Raw genomic sequence first — 20,014 nt, forward strand, 5'->3', positions numbered from 1 at the left:
AATATAAATAATCAGAAATAAGTGGTTTAATGGAAAGGGATCGATAATTGCTAATGTGAAAAATCTGAATGAATCAAAGAAAATGCGTTTAATTTTGTTTGTTAATGACGAGTAAAATTGTCCACTCCTTCACTCTATACTGCACCATATATGATTAATATATTTTTGTACTCCTCATTTCATGTAAGAGGGTTTTTTTTGTTTATAAGGAAACCATGCTATATTCAAAACATTTGTTTTATAGTCTAAATAGGAAACATATTCCAAAGTGCACTATAAATTACAAACTAAGACATAAGTTACAGTGTAGTGAGTACCTGGGAGAGAATGTTTAGTTCCTATTGAACAGAAAAACGAGGGTTTATTTTTTATAACACAGAACCGTCTTTGTAATGACGCGGCCAACTTAACAGTGAAGATGTTGGAGGCAAGTTTCATTTTTGTTTTTACACAACCCGAAGTCGTCTAATACAGTGTGGTCAGCATTATGAGGCTACAGCTAATGTGTAAAGGTTGTTATGAGTTATTAATAGCCCATGATCTGTGAAGGTCACTGGCTAATAAATCAAGTGCATCCCTTCACAGTGAAATGTGTGCCGCTGTGCCTCACCTGTCAGAACTGTGGTCTGTAATTTCTTTACTGGGTTACAGTCACTCCTGAGTACATGAGGTAAAGACCCAAATCTCAAATCATGATTCTAAGTCGAGTCTGAAGTCTTAGTTTGTGTAACGTAAGTGCAGTTTGAGTCAAAGTCTGAAATTCAAGTCTCCATCTCAGTTGAGAAGCAGGCTTGTAATGTTAGATATTAATGTTACATCTACAAAAAAATAGTGTTTTGATTATAAGTGGCGCATATGACGGTACAGGGTAGATGGAAATGATTAATTATTGCATTTAAACTCAAACAGGCTGCAGTGTGTACTTCCTGAGGAAGCTTATGCCATTCAGGGTTTGCAGCGAGATGCTGCAGATACATTATTACATAGTCTTTTGCCAGTTGCCTGCAATGCATGGCCATATAGAGTGTATGAATATAACTGGAATATAAATTTCAAGGTGAAGCTGTTTAGGCTGCTCTGTGAGGCTCCAGAACCGCTCATGCATTTAATGTTCATGGATGGAGAGTAAAATTTTCATTAAGTTCATCTGGATAACAGATTGGACTGATGGCACTACTGTGAAACTGTCTACAAGGAGGGACAGAGAAGACTGTACTTCCGGGGGAAGCTGCAGATCTTCTATAAGGCTGTTGTGGAGAGTGTGATCTCCTCTGCCATCATCTGTTGGGGTAGCAGCATCAGAACAACTAACTTAAAGAAGCTCAACAAGCATATAAAGAAGGCCGGCTCTGTTCTGGGGACCCTTCTAGATCCTCTAGAGATCACTTTGCAAAGAAGGATTCTCCATAAATGAATAACATTATGGATAAACCCGAGCATCCTCTACATCACACTGTTGCACAACAACAGAGTGTCTGCAGTCAAAGGAGACGTTTCCTGCCAGCAGCCATCAGCATCTACAACAACTCGTTGAAAAAAAAAAAAAATCATGAGTTACACTGGCATTTAATTTCCCTTGGGGATTAATGAAGTATTTTTGAATTGAATTAAATTGAAAGACAGAAGCAAAATTTCATTTTCTGACTAGAAAATTTTTTAAATAGAGGATAATGGTGTTCTAACATTACTGGCATTACAAGGAAATATCACTGGAGATATTTACTATGTGGTAGAGAGAAGGAGTTTCCATCATGTCCACAGAGCTCTTTTTAAAAAGTAATAAGTTTCAAGTTGCGCAGGGAATAAAACTGTAGCTTGGCTGTGTGGAGATGGAGGGTCCTTCAAGTGGTGCAGGTACACCTGTCATAGAGCACTTCTAGGAGAAGGTATCTCTTTGGGGATGAATGCAAAGGGAGGTTTACAAAAATAATTGTTTGTTCAAAACTATAGAGCCTCCTTCATCACATGGAGGAACAGTCACAAACACCCCATTGGAATCCCTCGTATTGAGCGTGTCTCAACAAATTTCTGAAGAGATCAACACGCACTACTATACACTATAAGTTCTGTCTTGGTTGTTCAGCTAGCAAACTGACAGTTCTAGTCTTGTCCTCTATCTTTTTTATTTACGTGGACCGTTTCAAGGTAGACAGTGTACACTGTACCCTGATAACAGAATCTTTCAAACATGTTTTGTATTCTGTAAAACCTTTACTCTATTTGTGACAACAATTTTATTTTTATTCTAAGCTTTCTTGCAAATATTCCTGAAATACCACCTCCTTGTCTTGAACCTAACATTCTGTATCATCTCGTCTGAGTAGGAAGTATTGTTAAACTTTTAATTTCCAGACAGCAATAAATCTGCCAGTATAGACTCACTGTATTTTACCGTACCAAACCTTATTAGAGAATTTCCGTAAGCCTGTCTAGCCTTAATTTAGGGTTTCAAATGTGGATGCACAAATCTAGGTTTTGCTGCTTGAAAGTCCCCTTTCTCTTTTTCAACTGTTTGCTTTGCTGGTGATTATTTCGTCAAAACAATTGACCAAGGCCTTGATACCGACCAGACGCTTAATTCAGTAACTTTGACCTATGTTTCATCAGCTTGTACAAACACATGTACAATAAAGATTTTACACTGTAAAGTCACAATACAGTAATGTCTGATTCCTGGCAATACTCAGTGTTGGACAATATTTATGTCTTTTATGATTCATACAAGTAATAAAGTCCATTTTATAGGCGATGATTTATCTGCATGTCCCGAGTGCTGGATTACAACTGCTGACATCTTTCCAAAGCACATTTTCAAGATTGATTTCCCTTCTTTCCGATTTCACAGACGTTCACATCACTGCAAAAACATTTTCGAGCCTTTATTATTTTGACAAACCCTATTTTCGTCATTGTTCTATCGAAGAGCCTCTTGGAGTAAGCTGCCCAGCAGCATTGCATTCACCAGCTTGGCATAAGTTCTGGCAAATAAACAAACAAACAAACAAAAGCAAATATGAACATTATAATTTTCTCCCTCAAATGGGATTCTGTTCAGCTGCCAGCTATCAAATATTAGATGTTTCTACATCCACAAACTAACACAGAGATGTATTTTCCTAAAATAACTTTTTTTGGAAGGGAAAAACAATATTCTGTCTTGGCAATAGGGCAAGTTTTACTGGACCAGTCCATTCATCATCATGAAAACAAAACTTGTATTGTAATTCAAGGCATTAGACTCTTAAGGATAAATGATGTATACAAAGTTTGATGTGCTTCTTATACTTGACATAATTTAGGGCCATACATGTGGTAATTTATTGTTTATTATTATTATTATTATTATTATTATTATTATTATTATTATTATTATTATTATTATTATTATTATTATCATTATTATTATTATTAGTAGTAGTAGTAGTAGTAGTAGTAGTATTAGTAGTAGTAGTTGTAGTAGTATTGTTAGACTCACAGTTCAAGTGAAAACCTTCTGCAGAGGTTGCATTCTTTTGGAACAAGCTTTTTACCAACATCAGACACCGCCTCCAGATGCAACACCCCAGTGACGATGAAACCAGTGTATTTAACACAATTCAGTTTTGCCAAACACGCCTACAGTTATTTGAGCGTTCTAATTTCATACAGTACAAAGAGTAACGCTATGTATCACTTTGAGAGGACCATTTAAATGGAAAGCTAAGAGAAGCATGATTATGAATAAAAATCATAATAAGAGTTGTGGTCAACATTGGTGTCATAATTCGTGTAGTATGATACATTCAAGGACTTTAGGACACAAAGTGCATGTATTGCACTTTAAAGGGGTCATGACAACAAATTAAATCTTTCTGTGGTTTTGGGGTTTTAATGTGATCTGTTATGCACTGATGAGGCCGTGTGAATGTCAAGAGCGGGTATCAAAGGCCCTGCTCATGGGCTGTCAGCTTTGTTTCTTTGCTCGAAAACTTACAAATCAGAAATTTATTTTATCAGAAGTTTATTGTTCTGCGTAGGTTATCTTTCTACGTAATTCATATTCTCCAATAAGAGCACACCATCAAACAGCCAATTATAATTATGGTATGGGGCGACTGTGGCTTAGTGGGTTGAGTAGTTGTCTGGCAATCTGAGGGTTGTGGGTTCGATTCCAGCTTCCCCCTGCCACATGTCGATGTGCCCCTGGGCAAGGCGCTTAAGTTGCCTACCGAGCTGCGTCTCGGTGTATGAATGTGTGTGCGTCAGTGAGAGCGACTGGGGGAATGTGGCTATAGTGTACAGCGCTTTGGGTGGTCAGCATGACTGGAAAAGTGCTTTATAAGTTCAGTCCATTTACCATTTATGACTATGTTCAACGCGCTTTACTGAAAACGGGTGAATTCAAGTCAAGGATTTTGAACAAACTGATTTCAGAAAAGATTTCTGTACCAACACTGAAGGTGGCGACTACAACACTGTCATTAGCCGTATGTTTATTTAAAGGAGCAATAATAATTTCATTATTTGAGATAGAAAGAAAAAATAAAAAAAATAGTGATCTGAAGAACTAAAAGTAATATTTCAGATGGATTATGGCATGAGGTCACACCGCATCTCTCTATGTTGTTCTCCAGTCTCTCGTTTACATAGCAACGTGTACACATGTATGCGTGCATGTACGTGCATGTGAACAGCTGCCACTCAGGGCTTAGCCCCTCCCTGCTATGAGCATTATTAAGTTATGAGTTACTTACTGCTTCACTAGAAATGTTCCTCCAAAATTAATCTTTTAAAACTATGTGCATTTGAGGCGACGCGTGAGATGGGAAAGGAGGGGCAAGGCGGCAGAGAGGCACGGCTCGTCACACATCTTGTTTAGGTCTACAGACAATGCTGAAGCACCCCCTAGTGGTGAAATATTGTTTGTTGCTCCTTTAATTTCTAAACGCTGTCTTGTCTGATAAATACATGTGTCCTTACTGAAAGAGCTGTGTAGTAAGCTCTCTGTAGCAGTCCGGTATTTGGACCACGGCGGAGATCTCGGTGCCCTGCTGCCATGGACCGTGGACTTTGGCAGCAGGGCACCGAGATCTCCGCCGTGGTCCCCCCCTGTGTGGATGATGAATCATCAGCCGCCAGGTTAAAGCCTTTGGTCAGCTTGGCCTCACCTATCCGACATCCTGCAACACAAACACTTCCGGCAGTAACACTAAAACCATAAAATGGATTTGTGACCGAGTGTTGTGCCGAGAAGAAAGGTGTCAACTAGGTAGAGGCACATATCAATACCGTGTCCAACCCTTTTACTGAGGAGGGACATTTGGCCTGACAAAATAACAAGCTGTTTTTTTTTTTTTTTTTTATTAAATTCTTTGGAGAATTTACATATGCAGCAATTTCAACTACATGAAATGGTTTGTACAGTGATGTCACCACTCCTTTAAGAACATAATAAGCATTTACTTGCAAAGTAGAAAAAGGTTGAATAACAGCTTATGATTTTTGTTTTGTTTGTTTGATTGTTTTTGTTTTTGTCAATTATATTGATTTTCTTATCTTCCAGCTACTTGAGGAACATGGCCACTGCAAGTTATTGACTCAATGTAATAAACTGAGCTTCTGTAGACAGGTACTATCATATTATTATTTAAATCTCAGTGGACTGTATTGGATCTGACTCTGAATCTACAATTAGATTGCAATGGAATACATTTGATTGATTTGAATTGAATTTTTACTAAACTGGACCGATTTGAATTGAATTTGAAAACTGGCTTCTAAATAACTGGATATTAAATGGACCCTTTTATGTCTAGTCATTTGCCTTATGATGAAATTTGTTGTGGACTGGCGCTACATAAACAAATTGAGCAGAAACAAACTGAATACATTTTGTGACCGCTTGGAGCCAAACTTTTAATGAAACGAAACATTTAGATTATTGATCATCCAAAATCCCTGTTGGTCCAAAAGTACCAAAAATTAAGCCACTGCTCAAAAAGCCAACCACTGACCCAGTTGTCCCATCAAAGCACAGACCCATTTCTAATAGAGTCAAGAAATTCCAGTCACTTTTTCAGTCTTTTCATAGTGCAGAGACGGCTTTGGTGCGGGTCACAAATGACCTCCTGATGGCAGCAGATAGGGTCCTCATAGGGTGACTGTATGTTGACTGGCAAAAAAGGGGACACTTGGCCTAGTTTTAAAACACTTTCATGATATTTTGATTACTTAAGGAAGACCTACAGTTTTACCATATTTAAAGTATGCCTTCTTTGTGTGGTTACAAAGAACAGCCTTCAGACAGGCTTTCAGAAGTCAACAAGTATAAAAATGACTTAAATGATAGATTCTTGTGTATCAAAGAATAACCTGTAACAATAATAGCTCAATATCCATTTCATTTCATTTTTTATGCTTGTGGAAAACCATGAAAACATTTTTACCAAGAATCCTCTCTGGATTCCCCAGACAGTACCTGAAAAGTGGATATAAAAAAGAGAATGTTTGGTCACCCTCGTTCTCTGTCTGCCCTCATACAACTAGATTTACCTGAATCGTTTGACACAGACTACCATGACTTACTCCTCCACTGATTTCACCACATCATTAGACTCACAGATACTGCCTGAAGCTAGCTGGCACTATTTATCTTTATGCATATTTTCCTTTTCTGCCTTTTTGGGGTTAGTTTTGTTGCAGTTTTGTACATTGTTTATGCAAATCGATGTTGCTGTTTTGTTTCTGTACGTTCCCTGAGCCACTCCAAAGAAATATCATCCAGATATGCATCTGGCGATGCAAATCTGAATGCCAATAAGTCTAAGCGTTTCCATTGGGATAGAAGACAACTTCCTCTAACTCAATACCTCCATAACAGAAGCCATTATGGTCGGAACTCGTCACCACACTCTGGAAGCATCTGCACCCACTATGATTACAAATTCTGGATATAACACCCCCTACCCACCTCCCTCTAAAAACTAGGTGTAAAAACCGACGCCCACCACACATTTAGTACTGTAACAAAGCTCTCATTGGAATCTCTAGAAATCTACACTCTGAGGCTAGATTTCTGATGAGTGTGAAAACATGAACATCAAAACAATTCTTTGCTCCTTTGATTTGATTCAGTGCAAAGTTGTCCTCTTTCCTCATGAGTGCATATATGGAACTGCACGTCCCTGCCTAAAGGAACGCTTCAATTCACAGTCCACAACAGTTTCCCTGTTCCAGTCGCTTAAATCGCCTCCTAATCCTCAGGACAAAGTTTAGCACTATGGAAGATCTCCCACACCCCACATCTTCGGAACACTCTACCTGATGCACCTGGGGTTTAAGAAGCCAAAGACAGCTGTAAAAATTGACTTCAAATACTCATTTTAGCACAACTTTTGGATTTAAAACAATTTCTAAATTCAGGCACATCTTAGAATCCCTTTTTCCCAATAATTGTATGCTTTTGATCATATATTTTTACACTTTTACTCCCACAAAATGTTTCCTTCTTAGTCTGTAGCACTTTGAAAGTTTGAATGCAAAGCACAATATAGATAAATTATCCCATTATTATTGGAAGTATTATAATTATAGACACACAATAGAGCCAAATATATCTCACGAAGGTTTATTTAACTAAAGTTCAAAATGTTTTTGAACTTTGCTTATTCATTGATCTACAAATTAACTTTATCCTTTTCTTGGTTGGAGAGAGTGGAAGCCTTCACCAGCTCTCAATGGAGAATAGGCGAGGTATCATGTATGCTCACAGCCAATCCTACGGTCAATTTTACAGACAAACCAATAAATCGTCACAGACTTTCTTTGAGTGGCTCTGGTTGGTGATTGGCAGGTCAAGTGCTGAAAGATATTACTATTTGAACTCCTGCTATTTTTGGTCTGTGAATTCATGTGCCACACTTTTTGGAGTTTTATTAAAATAAGATAAGGGTTGTGATCATATGCTTTGATGCATAAATGCAGGTAATCTGGCTATTTGGTTCAAAGCTTTATCCTCTGCCTAACATTTTTTTTTCTCTTTAGTGCATCATAGGCCTCACACAAAAAAAAGGGAATTGTTCAAAATCAGAAATCAGCAGGTCAGATCTCAAAGAAAACCCCACATCAGTTTAGGACCAACATGTATGTTTTTAGACGTGGCACCTTGAGAAAACTCAAGCATGGACAACAAGAAAATGCAAACTCCTTAAATAAAGGCCTGCAGGGACAAGATTCAAACCTGGTCAAAGGTGTCGCAAGATGACAAACCAAACAGCTATGCATAATTGCTCAAAAAATATTTACACTGCATAGTAAAAACATATTAAAACGGTGTATACTTAATATTACTTTTCTTTTCAGAACCACAACAGCACAGCTGTCTATAGCAATAAATAATTTGGGTTGTTGACTAAGAACGTTCTAAACAGAAGGTCTGTGTGAGTAAAAAACCCACAAATCATTTCGTAATGATGATTGTAGCTCCATTAGAGGCACAAACAGGAAAGACAGAAGCTGCCTGGGGGAAACTACGGGGAGAAAATGCTCTCTTTTAATAAAAAATTTCTTTTAATAAAGCATTTCAAGAAATGAGTTCCTTTTTTTAGGGTGACACATAATTACCATTGCAAATCTATCCACATATGATCCCAGTCTAGAGAAGAACATACTGTATCTGGTGTAGAGAATATGCGCACACTTCTTGATTTCAATCATTTGTTGCCCCCCTTTTAACAGTAAACCACATACAGAGGAGACTAGCACACACATAAAGTGTGTTGAACAGTTAGAAATAAACCTAATGGATTCCCGTTAACAGATCTGTACCTGTCTTATCATCACATGTTCTTGTCGGCTCGGCTCATGAACATAAACATATAATCCATCACATCACTTCATGCACACACACATGGCTTTTGTGTTAGACCGGTTACACACTTCGATTAGGCTCCTGCTGACACGCAGTACAAAGCCCGACTGCAATTCAATTCTGCTGCTGCATGTTTTGTAATCTCAGGAACCGCATGAGGTCCATGTCTCACTTTGGTCTAAGACATATCATAAACCGAAGCTGTGTTTCATCCCCGCAGCAGGAAAACCTCCAAAGCTGCTGCACAGAATCCATAGGAGGATGTTGGCGGAGAAAATAGTATCACACTGGGAAGTGAGTCATAGTCACAGTCACAGCTCCCCAAGAAGTGTGAAAAAGATCATTACCTGTCTATCTGCAACTCTGCCAATGTATTATGTATTGCTAATTGTACCAAAGTGTCAAATCCCACTATGTTGAGCTGCAGATTAAATAAGCGTCTTGTAATCTTCTGTATGCACACAGAGAAGTTTGTTTTCTTCTATTGTTACCACTGCTGCTAAGAAATAGTCAGCAGTCCAACTTGCTGAGAGCATTCATTCGTCTGCACGCGATCACACGGATAAAAATAAGCTACAGTAACAAAACCAGATGCAACATGTTGCAGGTGTTGACATCTTGCCAATTTACACTCACGTTGTGTTGCACATATCTGGGACTTATGTGGCACACCAACACAAAGCAGTCCATCACTGTGAAAACGCGGTGAATGCTTTTCACTATTTTTAAATGAAAATCTATAAAAGTGTGGCATGCATTTTTTTTTCCAGTTTCAGTGAGCCACATTTTCTATGCAGTAGTAGCTTCATGTTTTTGGGGATTTGCCAGCGTTGTACAACTAGACATTAAAATGTTGTCAATTCATCTTTGCAAAATTAGTCAAGCTCATTCAGATTGAATGGAGAGCAGGTTGGATTTCAGTTTTAACTTTAAAGACAAGCCACAAATTCTCAATTGGATTGCACTCTGGACTTTGACTAGGCCCTTCTGATACTCAAGTCTGCCCTAATCTAAACCGTTCTTTTGCAGTTCTGGTTGTATTTTTAAGGTTGCTGTCTTGCTAGAAGCCAACGAGCTTTAGCCCAGCTTTAAGTCTTGTGTAGCCTCTTATAGCTTTTCTTCCAGGATTGCCTTGTATTTACCTCCCTGACATACATCCCCACATTGTGATACTGCAAACGACCCGTTTAGCTATGGGAATTTGGTGGTATTTTAACACCACATACCTTTTTGCAAGTGGACAAACATTTTAAGTAAAGTCTGACTAATTAGGTGATGTCTGATGGCATTTGAGAGCAACAGATTTTATTAAGAGTAATCAAAGTAAAAGGGGCTGGATAAATGAACCTAACACTCAACATTTTTAATTGTAAAGAAATTGAAAAACCAGCATCAAAATTATGTTCTACTTTGTGTTAATCTGTCACATAAAATCCTAATTAAATGTAAATGTACAACAGTATATAAAAAGTGCGAACAATGTTAAGGGCTTCAGTGGTAAGGCACAGTACGTACTGGAATCGCAAGACTTTTAAAAAGCCGACAGCTTAGACAGAATTAAATGTTAGCCCGAGAAAAGATGGAGGCTGTTTTTTTTTTTCCTTTTTTACATGACATGAAAGAAGAGAAAACTGAAAGAGAGATGAATTACTTTGATATGTGAGCTGTTACGCACCCTATTGATTTCTCACTGGAGTGATTAATAGAATTTGCGAGGCAAAGCTGATGAAGGTTAACGGCGTGATTATTGCACCACCCCCAACACTCTGCGCCCACTCTCACAGGGAGCGACAGTTCGGCAAATTCCTTTTCTGTCATTTCAAACATGGTGGTTTGGGGCAAAGACAATCCAGATTGTTGGGCAGTAATTTTTGTCTGTAGAGGGAGACCGCCCAGTTGGAAAGTGTGACTCGGATTTTCTCTGAATCTGGATACAGATTTTTGAAAGGAGCAAAAAAAATTATCTTTTTTAAACCTAAACCAATCAGCGAGGGTGGTGAAGGAGAAAAGGCAACCTTTCTTACACAGCTAAAACAAACTTTGAACCTGCTTTTTCTGAATTTAAAACGGCTCGCTCCAAACATTGCACTGACTTCTTACTGAAATCCTGCTGCTGATTTCTTTAAGGCATGTTAATGGTTGCCAAGTTCAAGGGTGTGATCAGAAATTAGCTCAGAAAACTCTGTACCTATGTTCTGCCTGCAGGTTGTGTTAACATTTACCATCCATCCATTGCCTGTATCCACTCATCCTTGTCCCGTGTGTCTCTTTGTTACCCTTTTATGGACTAGGGACCTGTCCAGATTGTTCCCCACCTCTCGTCCAATGGCTGCGGCAGATAGGCACCAGCCTCTCCACACTAACATTGACTACATTCATATTTAAAGGGAAAAGTTCCTCGGATTGGCTAAAGCTACACTAAGCTCAACATTGTTAGAAAACTGATCCCTTTTTAATTCACACTGATCACCTTTGTTTCTCAACCCTTAACTAATTGCACTTACATTTCAGGTTTGACGAAAACAGACCCAGGACTAAGTTTTAACAAACTTAGCTTTTAAAACTATACAAGGGTAAAACTCTATACTCGGGTTATTATTTCAGCTCGTGTGTACAGAGCCAGAATCTGAAATCCTGTTGCTCACAGCTAAGTATGCCTAGACGCAGCTGCTGGTCAAACTTCATCTCGATTCATCAGCTGCCTGAAACATTGACTCTAATCAATGTAATAGGAAAATGTGTGAGGCGTTAAACATAGTTAACAAAAAGCATGCATAAGAATTAAAGTTAATATTATTCCAACTTTATCCTCAGTCCCTCCATAATCCCAGCTGACCTGAATTAAGCACTTCACACTCTATGGTCAAACGAGACCGTAATGATGGCAGCAGGAACATTTTTGCAAAGCTTTATAAACTCCAAGCTTAGAATTGACTAAACCTGCCTTGCTGTCATGCTTTGGCAAGCAATACCCTTAATTCTACATATTGGATTCTGTATGGCAGGTGAATTCATGGATTTGGTCCAGTTGAGCCTGCTTTCCTCACTTTCTTTTTGCAAACTAAAGATTGCATGGGTTTGTGAGCAGCTTCTGTGCATATCCAACACAACGACTCAGGGACTAAGCCGATTCAAGCTGTGATGGATGGTACAAGGTGGTCTGGGGGGGTGGGGGTGGGGGGGGGGGGGGGGGGTAGTTGTAAAACATACAGGAGCAAAAGGTGCTCTTAAGCCTGATGTGATGTTCTGATACAGTGAATCTACTACACGGACGACGTCTCATCTAATGAGGCGTGACCGTGCAGCCACATCACGCATGAATTACCCCCCCCCCCCCCGACCACACTGTCCTACTGTATTTCAGACTGCTGTCTAGTGTGTTTCTGGATTTCAGTGTGCCAAACCATTTCGTGGCCACATGCACACACTCGCACTCCCCATCGGTGTGAGCGTTTTTATCTGTGCCGCCGAGTGTCGGTGAGTGACAGTTAAGATGCTAATTAACACAAAACACACTGAGTAACCGGCCACGGCAGATAAGTGATAAAAATTAACAATCAAGGTAACACGTTTTTTTTTTTTAAGAGGCTGGTTGCGAGAAATCCATTTTCTAAGAAAAATTTAATTTGGATGAGGGAGTTCTCCTTGGGTAGTTTAATTCCGTTGAAGTCCAATAAGTGAAATAACTGCACATTCAACTTATACTTTTATGTTTCATTTTTCTCTACGCATTGTTCCATTTAATTTTGTGTGTGCTGCTGAAACAAAAACCGAAACACAAAACCGGAGCGCAGACAGACAACGCCTCAAAATCATGAGAGACAGAAGGAGGCCCAACGGCAGACAGAGAACTGGAAGTAGAAAAGGGTGCTTTTACACCTTGCACACTCAAACAGTCGAACTGAAACTGCTCGTGTATGTTTGTCACTTTACATGAACTAAAAATGAACTGTAATGAAGCTATGACAACCGTTGTTAAGGCTCAATCAAGCCCCCTAAGTGAGGTGCAAAAATAGCAGCCGTCAGTCAGCAGTTGCAGCCTGCACTGGGATTTCCGTAATAATCCGCAGGGGCCTGGCAGCAACAGGTCACAGTCAGGTTACATTTCATTCAGCAATAGTTTTCAGACATGTGGCGAGAAATACAGGAGGCCTTTTTTCTGCCTCTGGAGATTTCGTTCCACTGCAAAAGATATTTATTAACATGGAATCACTAGAATTATCTGGAAGATGATAACAGATAACATTCCAGTGTTGTGACACACCAAATAGCCAAATAACTTACAGCACATTGCAAAATCATTCCATGACATTGAATTTTTTTTCTTCACGTGTCAGTTTACAACCACAAACTTGTGCGAGACCGGCACAAAACATTGTGAAGCGTAAAAAAAAGGGTGCATGGTTTTCAACCTTTTTTGATGAGGTCCGGTTTGGTGTGTTTTTTGTGCTTAGCCCCATTTGCTCTGACATCCCTAAATAAGATCAAGCACAACCATTTGCCTTCAGAAGTTACTTAAAGCTATAGTTGGTAATCCTGTTGAGAAACACTTTTTGTTATACTGGGTAAAATCGTCCTTCAATCCTGAAAGTATTCAATACATTATGTATTCAAAAAAAGGAAGTTAAAAACATGTATCTCTGGGGGAGCTGCAGTTCTGGAAAAACTCTGATCTATTGTTTGTCCCACATGTCAATCATTCTGACACGTTCAGGTAACAGCAATGTGCGTGCACGTTTGTTGTTAGTCTCCGCTTGCTGGCTGCGCATGCACACTTCTAGCGTTTATGTATCCAGTTAGCAGTTAGTGATTAGCTTCTGTGTTAGCAGTTCATTGTAGCTCCACTGCTCTCATCCACTGAGCTATATAATACACTGGAGTGCTAATCCCGCTGTTAGAACGAGCCGCTTTGAAGCCACCAGCCGCCATAATGGTACTCCCTATTTTCCTCCAGTAACTAGGGAATATGTGCGCTACAGCATCGAATAACGAGGATTTTCTGGGCGGGACTAAGTTCGGAATGGCACCCAGGCTAGTTCATTGTAGCTCCGCTGCTTAAAACTTTTAAAATGTCAAATGCCATATACTTTTATGTTATGTTCTAAAACTATCAAGTACTGAGAAAGTCATATTTTGCATTTTATTTATTTAAATATAACATTTATAAATATATAAATAACAATATACAAAAACATATATTTCCATATATGTACACATATATATACATATACACATACTTATATATACATATGTATATATTTAATATTAATAACATGTAATATATTTCAGCACCTAATTTCCTAGTAGTTGATAGTGTTAGTACATCCACTGACTATAAAATTACCTATGAAACGTTTTCCCACAGCCAGAAAACTGCTTGTTGTTGCAACCAAATCCTATGGGATTCTGTGAGCGTAGGGAGTAGCAAGATGGCGGCCAGTGACTCCAGTTTTTCAGCAAAATCAGCACTCCAGTGTATAATATAGCTCAGTGCTCTCACCATATACTTTGAACATGGCTGAGAGTCACGAGAAGCGAACCGCGTTCATGTTTATGAGAAGAAGAGGAAGGTCTTAGTAGAAAGAAATAAGACCAGAGTGGGTTTGGGAAATGTTTTTTCACGCGATCCCCCCTGAACAGCAAGGTAAGACAGTCTTGCGCATGCACAGTTATTCAAAAAGGGACGTGGTGAATCTTCCAGAAAGATTACAGATTCTAGCTTTAATTAGTAAATAGAGTTCATTTGTGTGTCATTTAATCCCAAGAGAAACACAGCCATTCAGTGAAGGCCTCGGCGGTTTGTTAGAGCACATCAGAAGACAGACAGCATCATGAAGGTCAAGGACCACAGCAGGTCAGATTTAGTTTAAAGCAAGGTTACATTTTAAAACAGTATCTCAAGCTCTGAACTTCTCATGAAACGCTGTTTAATCCATCCTCTGAAAATGAAAATTTAACAAGACTTGACAATCCACCTGAACTGCTACTAATCAGAGAAGCACCCCAAAAAGACCCTGGTTACTCTGGAGGAGCTGCAGAAATCCATGGGTGAGCAAACTTTTTCTTTACCATACAGAGGGTAGCTGATCGGTACATTATAGATAGATAAGAAGCACAACCTTGGAAGAAAATCTGTCAGAGGCTGCCAAAGACCTGAGGCAAGGACAGAGGTTCCAGCAGAACAGCAGTATGTAACATACAGTAACATACAGCCGGAGATACAGTGGAATGGTTTAAATATAGTCAATGAAAATTCAGACCTAAACCTATTTGAGAATCTGTGATAAGGCATGAAAATTTGTGTTCACAGAAGCCCTCCGTCAAATCTGATCTGATTAAGCATGAGCCATTTTTTAAAGATATAGGAGCAAATTTTCAGTCTGCATGGCTGGTAGAGACCTACCCCAGACTTTCCATACTAGCTCCAGCAAAAGGTGACTGTACAAAATATCGATGTATTTGAATCCAAATGCATGCCGCACAGTTCAGATTTTTATTTCATTTGAAAAGGATGCACACCATCGTTTGTTGTCGAAAACAGGACGTGAATACTTTTACAGCATCTTAAAGATAATGAGATTACAAGCACTCTGTATATATGAATATACTCCTTTTCAATGAAAGGCATGCTAAAGCAGATGGTAGGGTTTTGTTTAAGCCAGAGACGATCTACAGATACAAGCTTGTTTTTTTTTTCACATTGTACATTTAGGTCGTGGTGACAGACAAGCTGGGGAGCCTGCAGTCTTACTCTGAAGTTCCTGCCAGCAGTGCTGAAGTAGCAGAGATGAGCAATAATACATTAACAGTTAGGTTTAAGCCTTAATTCTGCACAGTGCCCAGTTTTCAGTGATGGTACTTCACAAAATTCAAGTCAAAGGATTTTTGACTTCCAATCAGGTATAACAGGGGAAAAAAATGACATAATGACAGAGTGTCGCATTTGCATGTGTAATGAGTCAGATCTCAATTAATCGACACACGGAAATAAATGCTTTTGCTTGTTACGATTCCACCTAAGTGCTCTGTGCGATACACAGGTTGCATGAGCGGTTTGACAGTCACAAGAAAAGCTTTAATCATTTTTAGTGATCCTAATCTCTATTGGGCACCCTCGACCAACATTATCGGGATACTCCTGGACGCGTGGAAGACCCTTTTCCCTTTTATCCGGTCACAATCCAAACAATTACAATATTTGCACGCATTTCTGTAGGTTCGCACCCACTGGGAGAGATGTCTAATATGAAAGTTATTGCATGTGGTACATCCAGACAGCGGGGAACATGAAATTCAAACAACAGGAGTGATGAGAATAAACAAACATTGAAACAAGCTTTCGTTTTTCTTTTCCTGCCAAGCTTGCATTATTGGCTTCAATAGCAACAACTTATTTAGAGGAGGCTGGATATGTGAGTATGGAGAGGAATCCAAATCCATGAAGCGCGGGACCGCTTTGTCTCTGTCTGATCATGAGGATAAGACAAATGGATGACCTGAACCTGCCAGCGCTCATCTAAAGATTGAAACTATTATTTAATTTCTATTTTATATATGCAAGCTTTAAACAGTAGCACCTATGTTTAAAAATTCATATGTGATATTTGCAGGAGCCCAGGACAGTCCAGTCAATACTTGGAAGAGCCTTTGTCTGGAACTGGTCCAGGGCGCAGATAACAGACCTGGACCCATGATGTCATCCACATGGAAAACACTTCTCCTGCTCCTTGATCTAATAATCCTCTTTGATTTTACGTCTCGGTAGTTTACCTCTAACCTAGAGTGGATCGCTTTACCGCATTCGGATATGTGGCTCTGTTGCTTTGAAAAGCGCCTCTGTCCCTATGTCTGATGTGCTCTCTCCCATGCTTTCCCCTTTGTTCTTTTAGTTTAATAGTTATACAGCATTTTTGTACATAAGCAAATTTTTGTTCCTCAAATTCAAAATCCTTTCTGCAGAATAAACAGAATTTCAGAGCAATCACGTACATCTCACTGCCGATTAATTCACAGATCATATTTTATGCTACTTTATGCATGAAAAATTTAACTTGCAAATATAGAGCTTTAACGCTTAGCGAAATCTTCTAAAGAAAGAAATAGCTCACGATTTTGCACCAAATTTAGAATAAAACAATGGAACTATGCTATAATTCTAAATATGGAAATACAGTAAAAAAAATCATGCTCAAATCATAACTTTGTTGTGTTTTATTTAGATTTTAAGCGACAGACAAATAAAGTAGGGCATAATAGCGCTGCAATAGGTTTTATTTAGGGCTGTCAGAGTAAAGTGGGCTGAATATAAATTTCATGCGCAGGAAAATGCGACACTTGTATCTTCTAAAATAGTGGTTGCTCACAACACTGAATGTTTTTTTTTTTTATGATACTGGATAGAGAGAAGTAATTATAAACTAATTGTCTCGTGCAGTTTAATTAGAAGTGCGCTCCTTACCCCGAGAAAAGACGTTGAGCAAAAGTCCAATGATCATCATCCTGTCCGGTGACATTGGGGGACAGATGCGGAAAGTGGATGCGGGGTGCCCGGGGGACGCTGCGGCTCAGTGGCCCGTCTCCTGCTTCATCCAGACCCCTTCTGTCCTCCTCTACCTCCCGCTGCTGCGACCGCTCGGACTGAACGCTGCTCAAAGTTGGCAAAACTGAACAGAAGCGATTCAAGCTCTCGCGATTTTTGTCGCTCCCTTCATTTTAGGTTGTTTATACGGAGAGAGGAGTGTGTATGTATGTGTGTGTTCGGTGGATTTCCTGTGCATTACTTGAAAAGTGGGAAAAGGTTCTCCGCAGGGTGAAGGCTCCCAGGCGCACCTGTCTCCAAAGCGTGTTGCGTTTGCGCCTCTCTGCGCGTTATCCCACTCGCAGCAGCAGCTCCACAGTTGTCCACACACCAGGACGCGGAGGCTGTGGCGGAGCCCCGACGTGATTGGCCCCTGAACAGACCGAACGTACCAATGGGGAAGATAAGATGTCTGAGGACAGCTGCGGCTTTTACGGCCAAGTTGTAACTTGATGGAAAACAGGAGGTGTACATTATGCATTTACTGGTGGGAGAGAGAGAGAGAAAAAAAAAACATCCATGTAGCCTATGAGTTATGAGTTTGAAAAGTATCGGCAGAAGTTTCACACCATTAATTTGAAATACATTATTTAACATTTGTTTAAGCTATATTGAATTTTTGTTATTTTACCTGAAAAAATCTAGAAATATACAAATAAGCAAACGAACACATGGGTAAGAATTTAATCAGAGCCCAAATTCATATGGCACTGAGCAAGCACATTTTGATTTTGGGCCCCACAATCACCTAGCATCCATCCATCCATCCATCCATCCATCCATCCATCCATCCATCCATCCATCCATCCATCCATCCATCCATCCATCCAAATTGTCTTCCGCTTATCTGAGATTAGATCGAGGGAGCAACAGGTCTAAGAGAGAAACCCAACATCCCTTTCCCTCGCATCATCCTCCAGCTCATTCGGGTGGACCCCAAGGCTTCCTTGCCAGACAGGATATATAGTTCCTCCAGTGAATTCTGGGTCTTCCCCAAAGTCTTCTCCCAGTGGGGGGGGGCCCAGAAAACCCCAAAGGGAGGCACTTGGAGGACATCCTGATCAGATGGCCAAACCACCTCAACTGGCTCCTTTGAATGTGGTGAAGCAGTGACTCTACTTTGAGCGCCCAGCCACTCTCAAGAGGAAGCTCGTTTCACACCGTATGACCACAGGTGAGGGTTGGAACTTAGACAGACTGGTAAATTAAGAGCTTTGCTTTTTGACTCAGCTCTTTCTTCACCACAACGGACTGGAACAGCGCCCGTATTATAGTGCAGATGCGGCCCCAATCCGTCTGGCAATCTCTCATTCCATGCTACCATTACTAGTGAACCTAGCATTCATCATGGGACAGATATCCAGTCCAATCCATTGTCAGTGTAGGGTCTCCGTGGGTGCTGGGGCCTTTGCTGAGGCCTGTCTCCAGCGGTCATGGAGCTTGTTTGAGTGGTTTAAAATCCCTGAATTCCTGGTATTAACACATTAGGTCAAAAGTTTAACTTTACGCTTTTTTGATTTAGTTTTGTTTTTTTGCATCAATCGCAGTGGTCCCTCTTTAATGTAGCAGGCTAATACCATGCCCTATGGTGGAAGTGGGTTCAAATCCCAGTTGTGTCAGGAAGGGCATCCAGCCTAAAAACTCTGCCAAATCTGTGTGGAAGTTGTAATGACTGGTAGTGGTGACCCCTGAATTCAGGAGCAGCTGAAAGGACTTACAGTATGATACATTTGAATAAACCATTGCAAATGAATTGTAAATAAACTGTTCTTTCTCTGAGCTGGTGCTGCCATATAGATTAAGTAGATTTGTATGCAACAAAATGTCGGAATAAGTTCTGAAAATGAATGTGTTTAATTATGTTGCATAATTCAGAAAAGTGGCCAGTAAGCCCAAACAACATTTGATTTCTCTATATTAATAAGGTTAAGAGGGTATAGCCAAGGAAAGATATGTAGATTATACAACAATAAAAACCCTTGAAAATGGTCAGTGTTGTTCTTTTGAACTGTTTGAATACGACTGAAGGCCACTGACTCCTGGTGATGCTATAAAATGATTCTAGATTCACATGTTTTGGTCAAAATCAGTTGATTTTTGGGACTTTTAGTTGATATTAAATCTAAACTTCAAGTTCTGCCATAGCGGCACACCGAAATAAATCTCTATAAATTCTGTTATCGGTTGAGGTGCCCTTCCCCAAGATTATTAGTGGACTTAGTCTGGCCAATCATTGTAAAAGTTCCCTGGGTCACCCCATCAGAGGAGTCTGTAAGTAGGGAATGATTTAAATGGTTGCACTCAGAACAAGCTGGGAGGGATAATTGTCTCTAATCAAAGGATAGTTTTTTTTCATTTTGAGTGTGTTAATTGTGACGACAGCAAAGACACAAGCAGCAGAAGTTATAAATGAGTTATTAAACTAGTGACAGTATATTGTGACTCTTGACATAACTGGCGAAATGTAATTATATATATACACACACACGTATATATACATATGTGTGTGCGTGTGTGTGTGTGTGTGTGTGTGTGTGTGTGCGTGTGTGTGTGTGTGTGTGTGTGTGTCTGTGTGTGTGTGTGTGTGT

General features: G+C 39.7%; 1 protein-coding gene across 1 annotated transcript in view; it reads right to left on the reverse strand.

The window, feature by feature from the left end:
• LOC105919893 (GDNF family receptor alpha 3) overlaps positions 1-17,788 on the reverse strand; it is a 41,078-nt gene extending 23,290 nt beyond the window's left edge. Inside the window, exons 1-2 of the mRNA XM_036143181.1 lie at positions 17,629-17,788; positions 17,307-17,511 (exon numbers count right to left, since the gene is read on the reverse strand). Of these exons, the coding sequence (XP_035999074.1) occupies positions 17,307-17,361 (55 nt within the window). The 5' untranslated portion in view covers positions 17,362-17,511; positions 17,629-17,788. The remainder of the gene's footprint in view (positions 1-17,306; positions 17,512-17,628) is intronic.
• Positions 17,789-20,014: the final 2,226 nt, after the last annotated feature.

The sequence above is a fragment of the Fundulus heteroclitus genome, chromosome 11, assembly GCF_011125445.2.
Source record: "Fundulus heteroclitus isolate FHET01 chromosome 11, MU-UCD_Fhet_4.1, whole genome shotgun sequence".
In the NCBI taxonomy this organism is placed as follows: domain Eukaryota; kingdom Metazoa; phylum Chordata; class Actinopteri; order Cyprinodontiformes; family Fundulidae; genus Fundulus; species Fundulus heteroclitus.